Raw genomic sequence first — 20,210 nt, 5'->3', positions numbered from 1 at the left:
AATGTTGGGCGTTGCAAGCTATGGAGCGGCTTCCACGGCCGGGAAAGCTCCGCCTCGTGAGGCATCACAAGTAAGACGTTGGGCATTACCTACGAGTGAGATATTAATATATTCTGTTCAACTTCATGTTGGTGGGCTGCCCGCCATATTGCAAGCGACACGTCAAACACCCGCGTCTGCGGTATTGCTTTTGCACTGTCTCGCAGTTCGTGCCTACCTCCATTCGCTCCTAGCGGCCAATCGGGTGTCAATAATAAACGTCACCGCCCTGCGGGGTCTATCCTAAGCCACCTCACTCATCGCGCTGGGCGCCCCCAACATAAACACCACCTGTTCCCCCTCTCTCACCATAGCCTACTGCACCTCCACACTCACCTGCACACCGCCCGCTAGAGAACCTTCTGGCCAGGTAAGTCCCTCCCAATTACATACGTAACCTGTAAATCCCGCCGGTTCCCTACTACTTATACCCCACCAACGCGCCTTCCTGCTCCACCACCAACACAATAAACACTTCTCTTCCCTACCACCCCTCAACTCCCTACACCTCACTTCCAACACGACTTCAACAAATAACACTCCCGTAGTTCAATACACACCACCCCCACTACACACATCATGCCCTACGAGAAGAAGGCAGTCCACTTCGGTGGTGGTAACATCGGCCGTGGCTTCGTCGCCGAGTTCCTCCACAACTCTGGCTACGAGGTCGTGTTCGTCGATGTCATGGACAGCATCATCGAGTCCCTCCAAAAGACCTCCACCTACACCGTCACCGAGATTGGTGATGACGGCGAGCGCAAGTTCACCATTGACCATTACCGCGCTATCAACTCCAAGCACGAGATGGACAAGGTCGTCGAGGAGATTGCCACCGCCGACGTCGTCACCTGCGCTGTCGGCCCCAACATCCTCAAGTTCGTCGCTGAGCCCGTCGCCAAGGCCATCGAGGCCCGCAAGCTCGACTACCCCATCGCCGTCATCGCCTGCGAGAACGCCATCAACGCTACAACTACATGGAGGGGTTTCATTGAGGGCAAGCTGAGTGAGGAGACCAAGAAGAACATCGACAGCAAGGCTCGCTTCGCCAACTCGGCCATTGACCGTATCGTCCCCCAGCAGCCCCCCAACGCTGGCCTCGACGTCGTCATTGAGAAGTTCCACGAGTGGTGTGTCGAGCAGAAGCCTTTCGAGAACGGCGGCAAGAAGCCGGATGTTAAGGGCATCCACTACGTCGACGACCTCGAGCCCTACATTGAGCGTAAGCTCTTCACTGTCAACACCTCCCACGCCACTGCCGCCTACTACGGACACCAGAACAAGGTCCAATACATCCACGAGGTGCTTCAGGACAAGAAGCTCCACGACACTGTTCGTGACGCTGTCAAGGAGACTGCCCACCTGATCGTCACCAAGCACGGCGTCAAGACATCAGAACAAGACGAGTACGTCGAGGAGATCATCAAGCGTATCTCCAACCCTGTTCTCAAGGACAACGTCGAGCGTGTCGGCCGCGCTCCTCTCCGAAAGCTCTCTCGCAAGGAGCGATTCATCGGCCCCGCCGCTCAGCTGGCTGAGAAGGGTGAGAAGGTCGATGCTCTCCTCGGCGCTGTCGAGCAGGCCTACCGCTTCCAGAACGTCGAGGGCGACGAGGAGTCTGCTGAGCTTGCCAAGATCCTCAAGGAGAACTCCGCCGAGGACGTCGTCACCAAGGTCAATGGCATCGAGAAGGGACAGCCCCTCTTCGACCGCCTTGTCGCCATCGTCAAGAAGGTTCAGGAGAGTAGCTGAATCGCCGTTGGTAGACTCTGAGTAGTCGCTGCGGTTTGACGGAACCGGATTAGTCAGGCACTTAGAACCTACCGCGGTTTATTTACAGCAAGGAGGATGGAAAGCGCCCTGAGCGACGGCTTCATGTGGCAAAACTTTTGTGACATCGACCGGAATCAATGTCCTATATAATGACAACGAGACATGAATCATGAATATACCCTTTCAGTTACCTCTCTTCTCTGGGCAGCCTTCAGTTCCATGCGTCTTTGCTCTTCCAACCCCCACATCAGCCTTGTCGAGGTTTTCTTATTGCAATCAAAGGGGCTGTAAGATCTCCATACTTTTGTGCCCCAACGTCGTATTCTACATGTCTCGGGGCTACATGGGCGACATTATGCTGACTTTATTGAAAATCAGCCTTGGGAAGCTCTGTCTGTTCCACCCTGCGACAGTCGGCCTCCCTCCTTTCACTGAGAAATAGGAGTATCTTTAGCGTCTCCTTCGTCATGGGGTCAGCTTCCGCCTCGGGTCTCGAGAGATTCGCACCATCAACTGACTATGTTGGGCCAGTCACAATATCTTGCAGCAACTCAATATGCGCTCATCAACAGTATCGCACATGGAAAGAATCGCTTTATCTAGGATTTTCGGGTCTCGGGTTACACGCGAACAACCGAGAAATATATGTAGTGTCGTTGCGTAATTTCGCCCCCTTCGGAAACGTCCAGGAACGGGCGCGGGTATGACTGACAGGGATGCCCAGGGGCGGCGTTTGCGACATCCACCTCGCAAGGCAAAGATTTCTTACGAATCTTGAGAAATTGCAAGGCCTTCCGGGCGAAGTGATTGTTCTTGTCGCTTACAATTGTGGGCACTTTCGCGATGTGTGTTTCGAATGTATCGCCTTTACTGCGCGACTACTTAGAGGACCTCATCGCCAAAGCAACTCTTTACATTCTTTTCCCTCTGTTCTTCCTGGTTCTCAGTTCAGAAGCCTCTCTTCTTTAATCAACGCCCGAGTCAAACTAGTCGTTTACCGCGTACGTATACGTTTTCCATGTCGGAGAGCAACCCCAAAACATGGGTTGAAGACTACAATGCTAATACGAGTATCAGACCGACCAGCCTAGTGCATATTCCAGCATACGAACACTCAATTGTATTGTCTTCTTCTCCCAAGATTTGCATTAGAGCAACAGCTTTTCGGCTACAACAACAATGTTACCAACCTCTATCTTCGCTGCTAGCAGCTTCATCGCTTTTGGAACCGCGTTCCCGCTTTACTCTCGTGTCGCAACATCTACTACTCTAGCTCCGCGAGCTGCTTACATCACTTTTGGTGGTGACGGGTCAACCGCTGCGGGATGGCCGAGGCAGAGCGAATGGAAGTCTTTCGAGGACGCCTGGTATGTTTCCATCAAGACAAGAGTATGTTATTTACTTACACATTAGTAGGGCATCCAATCAAGACACTATCAGGGGTTCTTGCGAAAATCACGGCTGGGGCGACAACAACAGCGACGCCGAAACTCAGGCCGTCAAGGACAGTATTGAGTCAGAGTCAGGAGCTTCTGGCGTTCCCAAAGAGCTCATTCTCGCCATAATGATGCAAGAGTCCAAGGGCTGTGTTCGTGCTCCCACTACTGCGTCCGACGCGCCCAACCGTAAGTGTCTCTTCCTGAACTACGTGAGATACATACACTGACTTTGTACACCAGCGGGTCTTATGCAAGGCGCAGGTACTGCCTCCTGCCATTCCATCTCGCCCTGCCCCGCCAACGTTATCTATGACATGATCCACGAAGGCACCACCGGAGAAGGTCTAAGGTTAAGTCTGAAGAAGGCGCTGGACGCCTTCAGTGCCACTCCGGACGACAGCAAGTACTACAAAGCAGCGCGTCTCTACAACTCCGGCGATCAGGTCACAGATCCAAACTTGGGCCAAGGCGCTACTGCATGCTACGCTTCAGATATTGCGAACCGTCTCATCGCACCTTTCGGGGACAGTAGCTGCGACAACGGTGCTGTCGCTAGCCTTGCTCAGACTGCGGGCCGCGAGACTGTCAACAACGACAACAACAATAGCAACGACGATCAGCCACTTGATCTTGAACAACATCAGACCGTGGATGAACAGCCAGCGCCCAAGCAGAATGCCGATACCCAGACTGCTGACAGTGGCGTCCTGGACACTAGCATCACTGGCGCTGTGGAAGGCTGCATCAAATACTATACACCTTCGGACGGCAGTACCTGCGAGGCCGCACCAGTCCCTTTGGCCACGTTGCGTCAACTTAACTCACTGTTGAGCGAGGATTGCTCTAACCTTTGGGCCGGGTACGGTTACTGCATCGCTACCTTAGCGTTATTGCAGCCCAACTAGAGCGTGGAGACTCATGGAAGAGATTCCAATTCAACTCCGCGCTTCCCAAACGCTGCCACCTTAATCGAGGGAAACTCAGGATACTCTGGAGCCTACAATGGAGCCAAGTCTTCTAGTCTGGATATGTTTACTCTGTTGTATGCTGCAGGCCTGTTCAAATTTTCCCTTGTACCAGGTGCTGCTCTCTTCTTTTCTATACAATCACTTTTATACGCGTTTTTTGCCTTCGTTTCTGTATAATTAGACTAGTGAGCATCTAGAAAGACGAAACACTTTATGCTCTACAAGACCACTATCCCCGCGGGTGCTCAAAACCAAGTCGCACTTTGCTGCATACACGTCGCTAAAACTTGATGAGTTTGTACATCCTGATGTGATGTATACTTCTACCTCGGTTTTTTGTTGGTATGTTGCGACAGGAATAGTAGCTACTCCTAGAGCTGTCGCGCTCCTGAGTGCCGTCTTTACATTGCTCAGTGTGTTGAGCAGTTCAACATTTCATATTCGGCTTGCGTATTTGTATCGTGCACAGGCTTTTCAAGGGTTGGATAGTGCATACAATCCTAATGAAGCCCGACCATGGCCAGTGCGGTTGCGATTGCGTTGGTTACGCTACATGACTATGTATTCAAGTTGCGCGACGGCGACGGAGTCACCCTACTGTCCAGATACAATCAACTGAGTAATATCATCAATCTCCTTGACCGTCGGCGTCAGGTTCTCAAAACCATCTTTGGTAACGAGCACGTTATCTGCAATACGTTAGCATACTTTCAACACCCTTCATTGTGTCAGCATACCTTCGATCCTCACACCACCCACACTCCAGTACTTGTCCAGCACACTCTCATCAATGTACTTCTTCTTTTCTTCGTCCTTGAGGTACGGCTCAATGATGAACTTGCAGAAGTAGATACCAGGCTCCACGGTAATGACGCTGCGTTCGGGTAGAGTTCCTCTCTTTCTTAGGTACCTGAACATGACGTCCTTGTCCGCGTAGTTGGGGTCGCCGCCAGAGTCGTGGGTGTCCATTCCCAAGTAGTGACCTAGGCCATGAGGGAAGAAAGCTACGCTGATCCTCTTGTTGAAGAGCTCCTCCGCATCGCCCTTCAAAATACCGAGTTCCAAGAGCCCCTTGATAGCAATCTTATGGGCGAGCTCGTGTACGTGGTCCCATACGACACCAGCTTTGAGCGCGTTGGTGCACTGATGTTGCATGTCCAGAACGATCTTGTAGATAGCAAGGGATTCAGTTGTGAATTTGCCTTTCACGGGGAATGTGCGTGTGATATCGGAAGCGTAGCAGTCGACCTCGCAGCCTGCGTCTAACAATAAAAGGTTCTGATCCGAGATTGGAGCGGCATTGTTGACATAGTGCAGCGTCGCGGCGTGTTCACCGGCAGCCACGATAGAATGGTAGGCTTGGTTCTTCGCATTGCGCTCTACACACGCCTTGAGGAATACAGCCTCAAGTTCGCATTCGTTCTGCGCTTTCGACGCAGCCTTCATGACGGCCTCGTGGGCTGCTGTTGAGATGACGTTTGCTTTGCGGATGAGGGCGATTTCAAAGTCTGTCTTTGTGACGCGGCAGTACTCAATGGCGGTTTTGAGCTGCTTGAACTCTTTCTCTTTGTAGGAAATAAAAGTGATGTGGTCAGATACCTGCTCCGGAATAGCGTAAACGGTTGATTGCGCAGATTCGGATTGGCTTGCTAGGTGAGAGTTGATGTCTTTGGTAGTCAGACATTCGTCAATGTCGTACTTGGCCTTGGCCTCTTCCGGGCTCATGGGTAGACCAGACCAGATAACCTCATCCGGCTCTACAGGAGGGATGAAGAGTGTGAGCTTCTCGGTGGCAATCTCGTATACAAGATACGAATCTGGCAGCTCGCAGCCGCTGAGATAGAAGAAGTAGCGTCGCTGACTAGATGGAGAGATAATCAGCGCATGCTTACCCCGATCCAGATGATGCCTACCGGAATGGTGCCTCGCCGTCGTTGTCCTGGCAAGTACGTTAGTCTGTGTTGCGACCAACATCATCATGAATGCATACTTCGTTCAACTTCTGCTTCTGCGCTTCCAGGTAAATAGTTCCGTTCTTGTCTCCACCCTTCTCGATGATCCACTCTGCGACCTTCTTTGCATGTGCCTTGGCCGGGTATTTGCCCTTCAGCACCTCTTCATAGTTCTCGGCAATCGCCATCTTGTGCACGTTGGTCCAGCTTCCGCTCTCTGCAGATAAAGTGTAAAAGCAAGGTGTTGCAGTCGCCGAGTGTGTTGGTGATGCCAGACGTGGACGTAGAGTGTGTCGAAGTGAACGACTGATTTGAGGTAGCAGGGCACGCATGAGGAGCTTGGAGGAGCTTTGCTGTTGGTTAGGCGCGCTGATAGCTACAGGCCACGAAGGTGGGGTGGTGGGGTGAGCTTGCATCTGACGGGTAGCCGCGGTCTACCAGTCGCGATCGTAACAGGAAGGTGCAACTCTTCTGAATGTGATCATCAATTGCACGTCGCGAATCTTTGTTGGATGTCCAGATATGCATGTCGCTTCGCTAATTTTCGTAGTACTACATAATCATGTCTAAATTCTTAACCCACAACAAGTCGTCTGACGCCGCAAAACACGCTCGAACCCCAAACGCCGGTCCATTATGCCGTTGTCAATCCATGCGATAGATCAATGATACCTCCAAAATCGCACGTGTCCATGCTGCAGCCGAGCTGACCAATGCGATATGGCTCCAAATACTGACCCCAAAGTCTTTCGCACGAGAGTTGGGTGGTTATGCTTTGTCGTACGGTGGAGCACGGTCGCTTTGTTTCGTTCGATGCGTTCGTTCTCGAATCGGTAATGCATGTCATAGAGGGAAATCTAGTCCTGCCAGCGCCTCAGGAATTTGGCCATGTCGTCGGTGGCGTGAGGAGCTGCGGCAACCTGGAAGATGTCAGTAAACTTGTAGCGTGTCTATACACCGAATAACGTACCGTGTTCTCCATGCTCTTGACAGAGAAGGTTTGACTCTGCGTGAGCGTAGTCAATTGGCTCGGGATCGGCAGCCTCGACTTCGCAATCTTGACGCTGCTTGTAGGGTACAAAGGCTTTGTGTTCTTGGCGGTGATCTTAGTGGGCGGTACAGGCTGCATGGGCGCGTAACGCGTCAGACCCGTCTGCATCGCGTAGTCCACCTTGTATACGTCGTCATCAACCGGATCGGGGTCAGCAGGATTCGTCCCATCGGTCGTCGTGTCTACGGTCGGCGGCCCGGTTGTGGTATCAATGTCCTTGACGGCGGCTTTGACCGCGGGGCTCAGAATGTTCTTGCCCGTCATGCCACTGAATTGGAAGCGATCGGAGTAGGTGAGGAGCTGACCGCCAGTCTTCCCAACTGCGATCATCTTGATGAAGCTATGGCGGTCAGATTAGCCGGTCGTTGAGTTGGGTTTCGGGTGGGAACTTACTAGGCATTGACGTCTTTCAGGTCTTCAGACTGAGATGTTTCAATTCTGCCCGAGGCTGTGTTGCCCGCTGTGAACGCGCCGCTTGTTGTGATGACGCCCACTGGGAACTGTTTCCCCTCATTAGCATCTTTTCATTGCGCCTGTGCTGATGCCACTCTTCGCAACCTACCTGCTCAGTGCCATCATTGCCTCCCACGATTACCTGCAACTCATACGTCGTCAGGTCTGTAAGCTTCGGTCCTGTGCCACCTTCTTCCCATTTTACTGTGACGGCTCCGCCAGCCGCAATCTTGTCGCCTGCTTTCGGTGATGTGAATTTGACCCCGGCACTGACGAGTGGAGAAAGGGCAGCGACGACTGCGGCGAAGGGTAGTATTATCCGCGTCATGGTGAGGATTTGTGAGGGCAACGAGTGACGGGCGGGCAGCGGTGTGGCGTGAAAGCGAGCGTCGAGCGCTGTCCGGTGGCAGAGCGAGGGGCACGATACACGCAATGTATGCGGATCTTGAATGCGATGTAGGCAGACGTCGAGTAAAGGCAGGTAGAGGCGGGTGTTGGGCGGTGGCTGTTAGTGTCGGGTGAAGGATGCAGTCTGGAAGCAATCAAGCAACATGCGGCGCGCCAGGGGCACGATCGTCGTTGCCGCGCACGCTAAACTGTGATTGGCAAGGATGGTCGTCTCATTGCGACGCCTCAACACCATGGAAAAAGGACGTACATGATCCAAGTCAACAATCTGCCAATTGCAGTGATTGCCATTGTTTCCATGGATACCCAACGACACTATCAGCAGCTATCTCGGCCTGCACATGACTTGCTCGGCTCGCATCTCCTCCACTTGGAGCCGGTACCTGAATCTACATTATCGGGTCTCCACATTCTACCGCCAAAAGTGGGTTTCAATGCAGCCTGTGTTTGCACGTCGAAATTTTTGAGATTCTCTCCAGTACACCTCTTGGTGTCTATAGTACAGACGCTTCTCTGGCCGTCATGCCCGTGTTTTGCTACTCAAACGCCATTGCCATGCTAGATGGGGATATCCTAAAATTCCAAACAAAAGGAGATGCTTGCCCTTGTGTCGTTCCAATTCAAACAGCTTGCGCATTCCGTACTTTCGGGTTGTTCATCTTCAGGCTGAAGGATGTCGGTAATCTACAGGTCATGGTTGCAGCCTGTCCCGCCTTTTGCAGTTGAAGTGTCAGCTCCTTGAGCTTCTCTGGTGTGAAGATTTGTACGTCAAACGACAGCAAGAACTCTACACATAGCTCAAGTCGGCTGAGTGCCGCCTCGTCGACACCTCCTACGGCAGCAAAGCGCTTCTGCGGCCACCTGTGATCTTCTAATGCCTTCATCGCTACGAGAGCGCAAGCCAGGATGAGCCGATGCATTGTCCGGTATGTGAGGGGAACGCTCCTATCGATAACGCATAATCGCAACATGTACGACCCAGCAGCTAGCCAGACACCCGTGGACAGCGGACAGAATCTCTGGATGCGGTTCATGTACTCCTCGACGCCGACTTTAGGCACCGTCTTAGAGAAAAACTTGCGAGCCATGTTGGCTCGTTGCACGGACTCGGGCTGCGCTCCGGCGCCAATGTCGTGTATGGTGACGGGCTCATCGTGACCCGCTTCCGGTGGAGCTAGCTCGGTCGGTTGGTGGTTCTCTTTTTCGGCGGGGATAGGCGTCGCTGGTCTGGACGCTGTCCGTCGGTGGGAGCGTATGAGGTGGTTTTCCCGTCCGCCAGGCGTCCCGGGCCGCGAAAGTGGTGGTGTGGCGGGCACATCGCCAGCTGCATTGGCAATGGCAATTATTGAGCGTGCGATCAACTTCATGGCGGTTTCCCGTGACATGGTCAAAACGTCGAGATCGTCGTCGTTGGCGGGCGGTGATGGTGCGTCCTGGAGGCTGAGGTTGTTGAAGTCTGGTAGTACGCCTGCGTCGCCTGCCGGGTTGGGTGCTGAGGGGGGATTCATTGTGGTTTGGTTTTGTATGACCGGTGCAAGCACGAGTCGCCTCGGATGCACGGTCTTGTATGGAGGGGCCGAGTGACAGACTTGGATCATTTGGACGTGTGGATATGTTGCCGATGTCTACCGATGTACTGTGCAGACGGAGAGCGTGTCGAGGAATAGTCGGAGAGATTGATGTGCGATGGAATATGTGCTTTGTCTGCCATGGATCAACAAAACTCCAGTGTAGTATAGGATGTTAGCTTACACTTGGAGGTGACGATCAGCGCGGCTAGCGTGTCGACCAGGATGGGGGTTCGTATTGGTATTGGCGGTTGGCGATGGTAGTGAGGGTGGTTGTGTAGCAGGAGTACAGCAGGCGGGCGTCCAGGAGATGATGAAGACGGGTAGTGCTGGTAGACGGAATTATTGAAGACACGATAATCGATAGCCTCGGGGCGTGGCGTTGGTTTGTAGGGTCAAGTGACGCTAGAAGGATTGCGTCCTGACTTGGTCAAGCTGGCTGGAACTGCAGTGCAAGCGCCGTTCCGAAGCTCGCTGCCGTCTTGTACAAACGGTGGCCATGGGCAGTAGCGTAAAGTGGCTGGAATGCGCGCGGTGAGGCCCGCCGAATGCGCTGGCGGGTCACGATGTAAAGGTACGTGGAGCGCTGAAGAGTGTGCGACTCACGATGCGAGGCCCGGGAGCGGGTCTCGTGAGAGCAGAAAAAGGCTAGACTGCTGGCCCACCGGGCCGTGCTGTACAGGCAGAAGACGCGCCGCTATCACCAAGCAGCCTGTCTCTCTACACGCGACGAGAGGGAGCAGGAGAGACGGTGGAGCCAGGCAGGCGTGATTGGCGGTTAATTGGCTGTTAAGTAAGAAGCAGCGGGATGAGCGCATGCATGGGCTGGAGCAGTTCCGGAGAGGGTTCCGTATGAGGTGCTGCAGCTGGGAGATATTGGCCAGGCGACTGCGGGGCAGATGCGAGGCGCTGCAGGGTCTGTCCAGCCTGGGAAGCAGTGCAGAAGCCCTCGAGACACCTATTCGACTGTCATGTGAGAGCCTTTACCGAGATGAACTGGACGCTCGGAGAAATCAATCTTAGAAGTGTCTGGCCAGACTCGGGTCCACACTCATGCCAGCTGGGCCGCGGCCGCTGGTATATATCCACCTCCCTGTTGTGCTTTGCCTCCACCACTTTGGGACTTCACTTCTGCCACCGTGACCATGTCTCACAGTTCTGGGGCTACAGAATATCCGCTCCCAATGCGCGTCTAGCGCGTGCCCACTGCCTCAGAGTCGCGGGCAATGGTAGCACGCAGCTGCACACCCTCCTGACCGATTGTACATCAAGCACCACTACGCATGCATCGCGGGCCCGGGTCGCTGTGTCACAAACTCTACGATCGCACATTGCAGCCAATAGATCCACCGCAAATCGTAGACTCACTCACGGCGATGCACCTCCACGTGTTCGCGCAGACCAGACCGGCCCTCGTACCCTCGGGTGGCGTCTTCGACTCGTCGACAGCCGGTCCGCAATCTCGCGACCCGATGGGTGACAGATGTCAGAGGGCTATTGTCCGCAGTCATCGCCAATGGTTCACGGATCGACGACATGCTATAAATTACCGGGCTATGGGAGCGTCGAGCTCTGGAAGACCCCGATTCAGCTTTCCGTGACCGTTAGCGTGGATACCACCTTAGTCCTTTGGTCCGCTCGACAGTCGACACACTTGAACGACGGCGTTGCTAGTTCCATTTACTTTCTTACTACCTACCCATCAGCATCAAAGACTGCTTGTTTCCACGGCCACGGTTCTTCCTTGTTTGCTCCTCTTCTTACCCTACTAATCGCTCAAGTACAATACCTCCACATCACGAAGCGGCATATAACCCCTCTTTCGACCGTCCTTGGCACCCTACGTACCCAGGTAGCAACGCCTCTACGTGCCTGCAAAGGTCACTATGCATACAGTACAAGACCGTCGTCCCAACAAAACTTGTACCTCTGTTATAGCGCTGTATTATGTTCGCGCCAGGCGACCCCCGTCCCTGCAGCAAGTTACCCGTCAACGTCACCATGCATCTCTCGGCTTTTCCTCCAGCAAGGGTGCATGCAAGTAATTGCATCTCATGACAGCAGTTATAGGCAAGTCTCCCGCAGATCGTTCGTCGCGTCTCAGAAGATGTACGATCTGATCTGTGAGTGACCCTGGGGTAAAACCAAAGATGGCTGCACCTCACTCAGACAAGGCAAATACTAAACAGGCTGCAGTCTACATCAAGATACAAATATGCAATGAGGCGACTTAGCGTCAACGTAGGCTCTAGATAGTTAGTCTTGACCTCGAGTAAGGTGTACGTACACCTCTGAAGCTCCCCCAGGGTTACTTGCAGATCATAGCTTACATGTTCCATTTTAATGTAGGTTGTAGACCTCTTTAACGTTTTCCTTGTGTGAAGTGCGTATAACCATGTATTTTACAGGATTCGCAAGTTCACGGTAGTTTTGCCCACCGAGTTTATACTTTGCCGTTATCTGTTGTATCCGATCTGTGTTGTGCGAAATATACTCCGCTCCTTGCAACGAAAGTAGAGAGCTTACTCAAATCTCGATGTCTGGCATATACGAAGGCTGGGGGACGTACCACTATGCCGTGACGGAACGACCTCCACGTCTTACTGGCTGGTCTCAACAACATACTGTTCCTCACATAGCGCGGTCAAGGCGTTGCACCAATTGCTAATCAAATATTCAAGATCGACAAGCTTGTCGTCTGCTTTATATAGGTTTCGATTCCGGAAATACCTATCTCGGCTACTGTACATGGTACTACATTCGAAAACTTTCCGTCCCAGCCAGCGCTACCTCCAACCTTACAACAAACAAGATTTTTGATATTATGGAATATCAGCTCGCTGCTGGTCTTCGACGGTAAATGTGACTAAGATCATGGACGTGTATATGACAAAAGGAATTGGTGTAAGCAGGAGAAACAGCCTGCAGATCTGAGAACAGAATATCGCCGAAGCCACGCGGGACACGCAGCTGGCGTTCGAGGTGATTTGCAAAGAGATTCGGAAGGACTCTCGGGTAGATACGCGAGAAGGGAGGTGTGAGTAGCGCTTCTAGTAGGTTGTGGGTAGTCTTGATAGAGGTCGATGTAGCCGTGGTCTAGGACGACGAGGTGAATCAAGCACGAAGCAACATTGAATATCGCATCTACACTTGACTCACCCTAGCCCTCTTCCTCGTGCTTCCAGGAACCACAGTTGGTCCACTCCGGCTTGGTCCATCATCACCACCACGCTTCTTCTCCTGCTGGTCCAAGACGAGCTGCAGCACGTCATACGAGAATTGCGGGAATTCCAGACACATTGCCTTGAACTCTGGCTCCGCGTCGTGGCGCAGGCTGTAGCTTCGTGTGGCCCAGAAAGCAGCGACGGGCTTGCGGATTGTGGCATCTTCCGGGTTAGACTCCTTGTATACATAGCGTGCGTATGCAAGCTCGCCCTTTGCAGTCGACGCTGTGCGGTGGATCTTGGAGTGTGCGAGCGACTTCAGCTCAGGAAGTTGGAGACGATCGGCAAGCGTATAGATGCGTGCGTGGACGAGGAGACCCAAGCCGTCATTATCGGTTACAGGCTGTCGCGGGTCTTTCTCGAGGGGCGCATCGCGTGCGGCTGACGTCTTCTTGGGGAAGTATTCGCCTGTGTAGAGGTATTCGACGACTGAGCCCATCGCATCGACATCGCAATCAGTGTAGACGATTTGACGAGGCTGGAGACTGTTAGTGAGCGCATATTTACTCGCTGATGGCGTGATAGCGTACCCCTCCTGGCGCAAACTTCTCGACCTGTTTGGCGAACTCTGGTGACTTGACGAGAACTGCCTCGTGTGCTGAGTATGTGGTGCGGTTGTCTCCTGAGCCAACGACGACTTCAACGATCGGACTTTTCATAAGACTGGTCGCATATTAGCCGCGCGTTCATGATGTATGTCGCTAGTATTCCAGAGCCAGGAAGTATATGCTAATAGCCCATAGAGCTGAGAGTGGTGTTGCGCGCGTTGCCTTCAGCCCTTCAGAGCTGGCAAACTTCATGCGCCCGATAGTAGCACCTCGTCTCAAGCGAGCTAGCTGTCCAATCCTGCGAACCGGAAAATGTACGTGGCCATGACTTACTCAGCGAAGAGAACCAGCTTGGGTGCTTCGGGCTCAATCTCCGGCAGGAGAGTTGTCTCCTCACCTGCGCCAGCTCCAGCATCACCCGCACCCTCCATCTCAATGTCGTCGATCGGTGTGCCCTCAATCGGGGTTTGCTGCTCGAGATCCGCCATGGCGACTGCGTTTCTGTGTTTGCGAGAACGAGTGACGGTGTGCGAAAGCGAATGAAGCTATCTGAAGCTCAAGAGTAGCTGTCCCGGAATGGAATGTCAGCGCACGACAAGCAGTATGGTTTGCGAAAAGTAGATAGAGTGAAGCGCTATAGCGTCCTGCACGAACCGCGTCTGGTGATGGGTGGACTGACTTACGGAGTGCTGAGGGGGAGGTTGGAGATGATGGCTGGCACACGCCGGGAGCTCGGACGCGTCGCGAATGCTGGGGAGCTTTCACTTGCGCTAACGCAGGAACCGGCTTTGGCGCGTTCTAGCTTGCGTCCACAGGTACGACTGGTCAGCATCCAGTTATAGTAACAACCGAAGGACGAATCGAAGGATAATGTTTGAGTATGAATTCAGAATATGTACATGTAAACCGCCGCGTGTCTAATAACCAAGTGCGATGCGTGTACTGCTTTGACCAACGCCGCCTGTAATGCTATGTCCTGTAAATGCGACGAAGTGTAAGCGACCGTGGTAGTTAACCAAAACCAAAGGCCGAGATCAAGCTGCCAAAACTATAACCGGCCACCCTTCTCGTGGAAGCGGTCACCGGTTGTAGGAACGGGCTTATCTGCCCGGATAACATAAAGCAGGAGATCTTCGAGCGGGATGAAGACGTAGAAGACCTTGTTGCAAAGGAACGAGAAGAAGACGAAGCAGGTAGCCACCAAGGCGTCCATGAAGTAATGGTTGGCCGTGGCAACAATGACCGTCAGGATGAAAGAGGGGTATCCTATTCCAACAATCAGGTAAAAGATCTTCCAGAAGGCGTTCTTGCGCACTTCGCCCTGTTCCAAGGTGCGGCGGAAGAGACCCGAGTGGTAGATCATGGTCATGCCAATGCAGAATGCGTAGCCAAAATGCATCGAGGGCATCGCTGCGAGTTGGTTGACAAACTTGCCACTCATCCATACACTTTGTGCATCGTCATGGCGGACGGTGTCGAGGAAGCCGTACTCCTTGGGTAGAAGTCGCGGTGGCATGCATGGGTATACAACGAAGGTCATGAAAGCGCAGAAGTTGGTAAGGGTGAGGGTTCGGCGGGCGATGGCGAAGGTGTCAAACGACGGGGCTACGTAGTAGTACCAGCAGATGAAGCTTGAAAATGTCAGTGGTGGTGCAAGAACTTAGGCCACAGCAAACTTACCCAACAGTTCCAGGGATGTGGATCAGCGCATAGCACTTGTTCAGCACCGTAAGCGCATCTTGGTGTCCATGCATGAACCACTGTTGTACGTCCCTCTCTCGGACCGGGAACAGGAATCTCAGGAGGCCAAACTCCTCTGCTTCCAGTACTGCAATTCCGTGTTCCTGAGATACGTCCCATATCCCGCGCCCAGCGAAGAGCTTGGCCGATACGACGCCAGTCATGCGGTAGAATGCATAGTTGATAACCCAATAGAACATCTCAATCAAGAAAGGGAAGCGCTGCAGTATGCGACTGTGGACATGGTGGCGGAAACGCGATGTGTTGGGTGTTGTAACCCTCCAGCAGAAGATGCTTCGGACTTTGGGTGCGTTGGGGTTCTTAACCGCGCTAATCTCGTCGAATTCGCTGTCGCTGTCGGACTGGAGGAGGCGGTCGGTAGACTCGTTCGGGGTGTTGTCGAGGAAGCCGGTGCGCTGTGATGACCGGCCGAAGATTTTAAAGTCGCGCTTTCGTGTTATGAACATGGCGAAGAAAAGGATGCTGGCAACCATCTGCGCGTGACGCTGTCAGCATGCTGCTGTGTGTATACGAATACTGTGGAGTGGTTTTGGCTACGTACAACAGGTTCGCACCATCCCGGCAGCTTCCACGCTGGTTTGCTGTTCCATTGGCCATTGTCTGCTAACGTCGTGTTCGCCATGATGTGTCGCGTGCGCCGGCTCGGGATGCTCGTAGATAATGCTGCTCAAGGTGGCCCGGCAGTGGTTGCAGTCGTCGGCTCTATTTTATCCCCGGGTACGCGCGGAGGGTTGTCGTCGGACACAAAGTATGTTGACAACACACCTGGGCAGGTAAAGGAGTGACGGGAAACAAAAGAGGGGAAGGGTTCAGCTTAGGTGGAGAGGAGAGGAGTCCGCCTGCTTCACTCGATGCTTAGCGGGCCTATGGTTGTGCTTGCTACAAGTTCGCGAAGCCCCCGGGTTGCCGGCAAAGGAGGTCAGACGTCTTGATCAAAGCGTGCGTACAGCGTATCAAAGTCCCACTTTTTCAACTTTAGTGGCTTGGGACATGCGCAGCGGCGCGCAACCCGCTAAAGGCACAGGCTTCCTCCCATCTCATCGTTATTCGCCTCGTATTCACCTCCCATCTTCCAACTGTGTCGCGTGCCCATCCTCGTTGAGCACGCGACCACCACAAAGTAGTGCTGGCGCCACTGCACAGCAACACCGCGGCAGCATCAACGAAGTAGGCCAAGCCCCGGGAGTAAGCACAAAGCATTGTGACGTCAATTGCTCATTTCGTCGGGGCGCAGTTGGCCCGTAGAGGGAAGGAAGCATCCAAGTGACTGCTCGCCTAAATGCCACCCTGTCTGGTTGGCCGTAACCGCATCTTATGACAATGCGATTCCTACAATGCCGTAGTTGCTACTGTACTCGGTGCCCTCAACACTGCCTCTTTCTACTTGGCAGCGCAGCGGATTGATGAGGATAGGGCCGTTGCTATTGTGGTGGTAATCGGATGCGGCCCATTACTCTTCCGTCCGGAAGACCACCCAGAGTGCGGCCGCTCCGTACTCCGCCCCTGAGCGCGAGGAAACTTGAGCGAACATTCGGACAACGATGGGCGGCTTTCAAGCTATTGCTTGATCTTATAAGACGGGGCCGCAATAGAAGCGGATTTGCTTGGCGAGCAAAGGCGGTAAGGCGTGCCTATAATAAGCATCGTCTAAAAGTACTAGTGAATTCTAGAGTCTGCTGCTCGAAGTGTATGTTATTTAAACTATATAAGTAGCTCTCTAACTAGAGTATATCTACGCTATTATAATATTATAAGAAGAAGTATAAAAAGAGAAGTATTATTAATATAAGAGCTTATAAGAAGAAGTAAGAATATTATACTAGCTAGTTAAGAAACTTAACTTATATTTCTATCTATTATAATTAACTACTTTATAATACTTTTACTAGTAACTTTAAAAAGCTCTAATTATACTATTATAATATAGGTATACTACTCTTAGTCTTAGTGTTAGGAACCTATGTTCTAGACAGTTAGACAACGTTATATAACCTAACCTAACGCAAGTATAAGTAGATCTAGAGAATTATTACCTAAAAGGTAATAATTTATCTATTCTTACTAGACAATATACTATTACTCTACTATCTCTTACATTTTATATTAATTATTAGTTACTTATTTAATATTTAAATTATTTACCTTATAATACGCTTATGTTATATAATGTCTACTTATAATACTTATAGTAATAGTTATATACTAATAAACGTTAATAATAATATAAAACTATTTAACGTAGTAGTATTAGCTATAGGTCTATTAGTACTAACTTCTATTAAGAAGAAAGTATATAAGCTAATACCTTTTATGTCTAAAATAGATAATAACGTTAGTAATAGTCTAATTCTACTGCTATTACTATAGAATTATATTCTTACTTCTAATAAGACCTAGAATATTCTAGAAGAGGCTATTCTAGACTAGAAGCTACAACGCCTTTATACTTAGAGAACTCTTTAACTAAAGCGTATTAAGCTAGCTAAGTTATAGAACTTTTACGCTAGAGTTACTATAAGTAACCTAACTACTTTTAAGAAGAACGTAAGAGCGCTATTTATAACTTACTTAGAGAACGCTCTTTTTACTAGAAGCCTTCTAAGATCTAAACTTTTATAGTTATTCTTAAAGACTAACTAAGCGTAATATAATTACTAGAAGTAGAATTATAAGTTATACTTTTTTTATATACTATAAAGCTTTATAATAGAAATATAAAAAGTAAATTTTAGTACTATATATATCTCTAAGCTATTAAAGACTCTATAGCATGCCTATTAGGTATTAAAGAAGTACTAAAACTCTACTTAGACACTATTATAGATAGACTTTAAGCATATTATATTAAACTTACTTAGTTTCTTATAAGAGCGTAAATAACACGCCTATAATTACCTTAAGCGTACTATATAGCGTAGTAATTAGAATTCTACAGACCTTTTAGATTATATAAAGCTATTATAGAAGAAACTTAGATTAGACTAAACACTAGATATATAAGTACTAAAGTATACTATAGCCTTGCAGAATAATATTAAAAAGAGCTTACTCTTACTCTTTATAGACTAACGTTCTACACTTTTATAAGTAGAAGAACATACTAACTTTATTTTTTAATAAAAGTCTTATATTATAGAAAATAAGCTATAACTACCTAAGAAGAATAGACTTTAACTTACCTAAGATTAATTTAATATTTAGAGTACTAGTAAACTCTTAAAAAACGCTAAGCGCGCTAGATTAGCCTAGAATAAGTTAAAAAGAGGTAGTTTAGGTAATAATAACGTATCTAAAAAGCAAATTACATGCTATAGATATAGTAAAGTTAGTTATTATAAGAATAAATGTCTAAAGGCTAATAAGTCTAATGCTATAAGTAAGTCTGCTAATAAGTCTAAGTTAAGAAAAGACTAGAGGTAGAAGAATTAATCTTTTATCTTACTGCCTATATCTCTCTAAATAAGAAGAATAAAAATATAGAAACGCTACGTAAGGCCTTATAGCCTACTCTATTCTAACTCTTAATAGTAAAGTTTACTCTTAAGACGTTTAAGCCTAAAAAAGTAATAATTAATAGTAGTTTATAACTAAACCTTATCTCTGTTATATTAGTAAAGAAGCAAGAATTAGTTATTAATCTTTTACCTAACCTTTTTATAGAAGAGGTTAATAGTAAAAAGCTTACTATCTATAGAATAACTAAAGTAGATATTACTATTACTAATTTACAGAGCTGCGTAAAGATATAGTATATTCTATTTATAGTGTCTAACCTAAATAGGTACACTATATATTTAGAATTACTATAGATTAATTACTATAACTCTAGGTTAAACTACGCTTTATAGCGTATGCTTTTTAGAGGTAATAAGGCTAAAGAGGTTAGCTCTTTTTAAAAGATTATAGTAGAAAACGCCTAATTATTTAAAAGAAGTATACGTAATTCTAGTATAGACGTGTATATCTATCTAGTAGGCGTAGTAGGTTAGAATAACTTATCCTTGTCTTAAATAAGCAATATACTTCTACTATATATAGAGTTTATTAATATTTATTTTAAGAAGAACTTAGTAATTATTACTAAGCATAGCCTATAAGACCTAGCTCTAAACTTAGAACTTAGAATAAATCTACTATACATGCTATTATATAATCTTTCTTAAACTAAGTTAGAGCTTCTTAGAAAGTACTTAGAAGAGTATATAGTATAAGAGTAGATAAGACGCTTAAAGTCGCTAGCTAGCGCACTTATTTTCTTTATTAAGAAGAAAAATAGCTCTATAAGGCTATATATTAACTATTATAGCTTAAATAAGATTATAATTAAGAATAGATACTTACTACCTCTAATTATAGAGTCTTTAGACTACTTAGCATAAGCTAAGTACTATACTAAGCTAGATATATAAAAGGCTTACTACAGAATTTATATCTAGAAAGAAGATAAGTAGAAAACTACATTTTGCACCTAATATAGTTATTTTAAGTACACTGTAATGCCTTTTAGCTTTATAAATATACTTACCTAGTTTTAGATATATATTAACTAGACTTTTATTAGTCTAATTAATATATTATATATTATCTATCTAGATAATATTCTTATCTTCTTAAACACTCTTAAAGAATATAAAGTATATATTAAGAAAGTCTTATAGAGACTACGTAAGGCTAAGCTTTATTTAAAGCTTAGTAAGTGTAAGTAGTATACCTAACGCACTAAGTACCTTAGTTATATTATTATACTTAACAAAATTAAGATTAACTAAAACTATATTAAGACTATCTAGAATTAGCCTAAGCTGCGTATAGTTTGCAATATTTAGGTGTTTATTAGCTTTATAAACTACTATTACTAATTTATTACTAGTTTTTCTAAATTAGCTCTACTATTAACTATTTTAACCTAGAAAAGTCTAGGCGTAGCTAAAGGCAGCTACGCTATATAGAAAGAGAAGAGCTAGTCTCTAGATATTAGTAAAGCTACTAGAAAGGCTTTCTATAAGCTTAAAAACTTTTTCTTAAA

General features: G+C 48.6%; 6 protein-coding genes across 6 annotated transcripts; 2 read left to right on the top strand and 4 right to left on the bottom strand.

The window, feature by feature from the left end:
• Nucleotides 1-618: 618 nt before the first annotated feature.
• Nucleotides 619-1,791, top strand: J4E78_001928 (Mannitol-1-phosphate 5-dehydrogenase; the record flags this gene model as incomplete). The annotated part of the gene is made up of 1 exon (XM_049362581.1): nucleotides 619-1,791. One exon carries the CDS (start codon nucleotides 619-621, stop codon nucleotides 1,789-1,791), a length of 1,173 nt encoding a protein of 390 aa, XP_049225173.1.
• Nucleotides 1,792-2,991: 1,200 nt separating this feature from the next.
• Nucleotides 2,992-4,156, top strand: J4E78_001927 (uncharacterized protein; the record flags this gene model as incomplete). The annotated part of the gene is made up of 3 exons (XM_049362580.1): nucleotides 2,992-3,179; nucleotides 3,229-3,437; nucleotides 3,492-4,156. The coding sequence occupies 3 exons, from the start codon at nucleotides 2,992-2,994 to the stop codon at nucleotides 4,154-4,156; spliced, it is 1,062 nt and encodes a 353-aa protein (XP_049225172.1).
• A 2,872-nt stretch (nucleotides 4,157-7,028) lies between these two features.
• On the bottom strand, nucleotides 7,029-8,003 carry J4E78_001926 (uncharacterized protein; the record flags this gene model as incomplete). Its single annotated transcript, XM_049362579.1, has 4 exons — nucleotides 7,029-7,091; nucleotides 7,142-7,562; nucleotides 7,616-7,722; nucleotides 7,785-8,003. The coding sequence occupies 4 exons, from the start codon at nucleotides 8,001-8,003 to the stop codon at nucleotides 7,029-7,031; spliced, it is 810 nt and encodes a 269-aa protein (XP_049225171.1).
• Nucleotides 8,004-8,703: 700 nt separating this feature from the next.
• On the bottom strand, nucleotides 8,704-9,681 carry J4E78_001925 (uncharacterized protein; the record flags this gene model as incomplete). Its single annotated transcript, XM_049362578.1, has 1 exon — nucleotides 8,704-9,681. One exon carries the CDS (start codon nucleotides 9,679-9,681, stop codon nucleotides 8,704-8,706), a length of 978 nt encoding a protein of 325 aa, XP_049225170.1.
• Nucleotides 9,682-12,795: 3,114 nt separating this feature from the next.
• J4E78_001924 (uncharacterized protein) lies at nucleotides 12,796-13,911 on the bottom strand (the record flags this gene model as incomplete). Its single annotated transcript, XM_049362577.1, has 3 exons — nucleotides 12,796-13,353; nucleotides 13,406-13,538; nucleotides 13,757-13,911. The coding sequence occupies 3 exons, from the start codon at nucleotides 13,909-13,911 to the stop codon at nucleotides 12,796-12,798; spliced, it is 846 nt and encodes a 281-aa protein (XP_049225169.1).
• A 560-nt stretch (nucleotides 13,912-14,471) lies between these two features.
• On the bottom strand, nucleotides 14,472-15,630 carry J4E78_001923 (uncharacterized protein; the record flags this gene model as incomplete). Its single annotated transcript, XM_049362576.1, has 2 exons — nucleotides 14,472-15,054; nucleotides 15,104-15,630. 2 exons carry the CDS (start codon nucleotides 15,628-15,630, stop codon nucleotides 14,472-14,474), a joined length of 1,110 nt encoding a protein of 369 aa, XP_049225168.1.
• Between the last annotated feature and the right edge of the window lie 4,580 nt (nucleotides 15,631-20,210).

This window comes from Alternaria triticimaculans, assembly GCF_023758025.1.
Source record: "Alternaria triticimaculans strain BMP 0046 chromosome Unknown scaffold_2, whole genome shotgun sequence".
Taxonomy (NCBI): Eukaryota; Fungi; Ascomycota; class Dothideomycetes; order Pleosporales; family Pleosporaceae; genus Alternaria; species Alternaria triticimaculans.
This window is presented reverse-complemented; position numbering and strand designations above follow the sequence as displayed.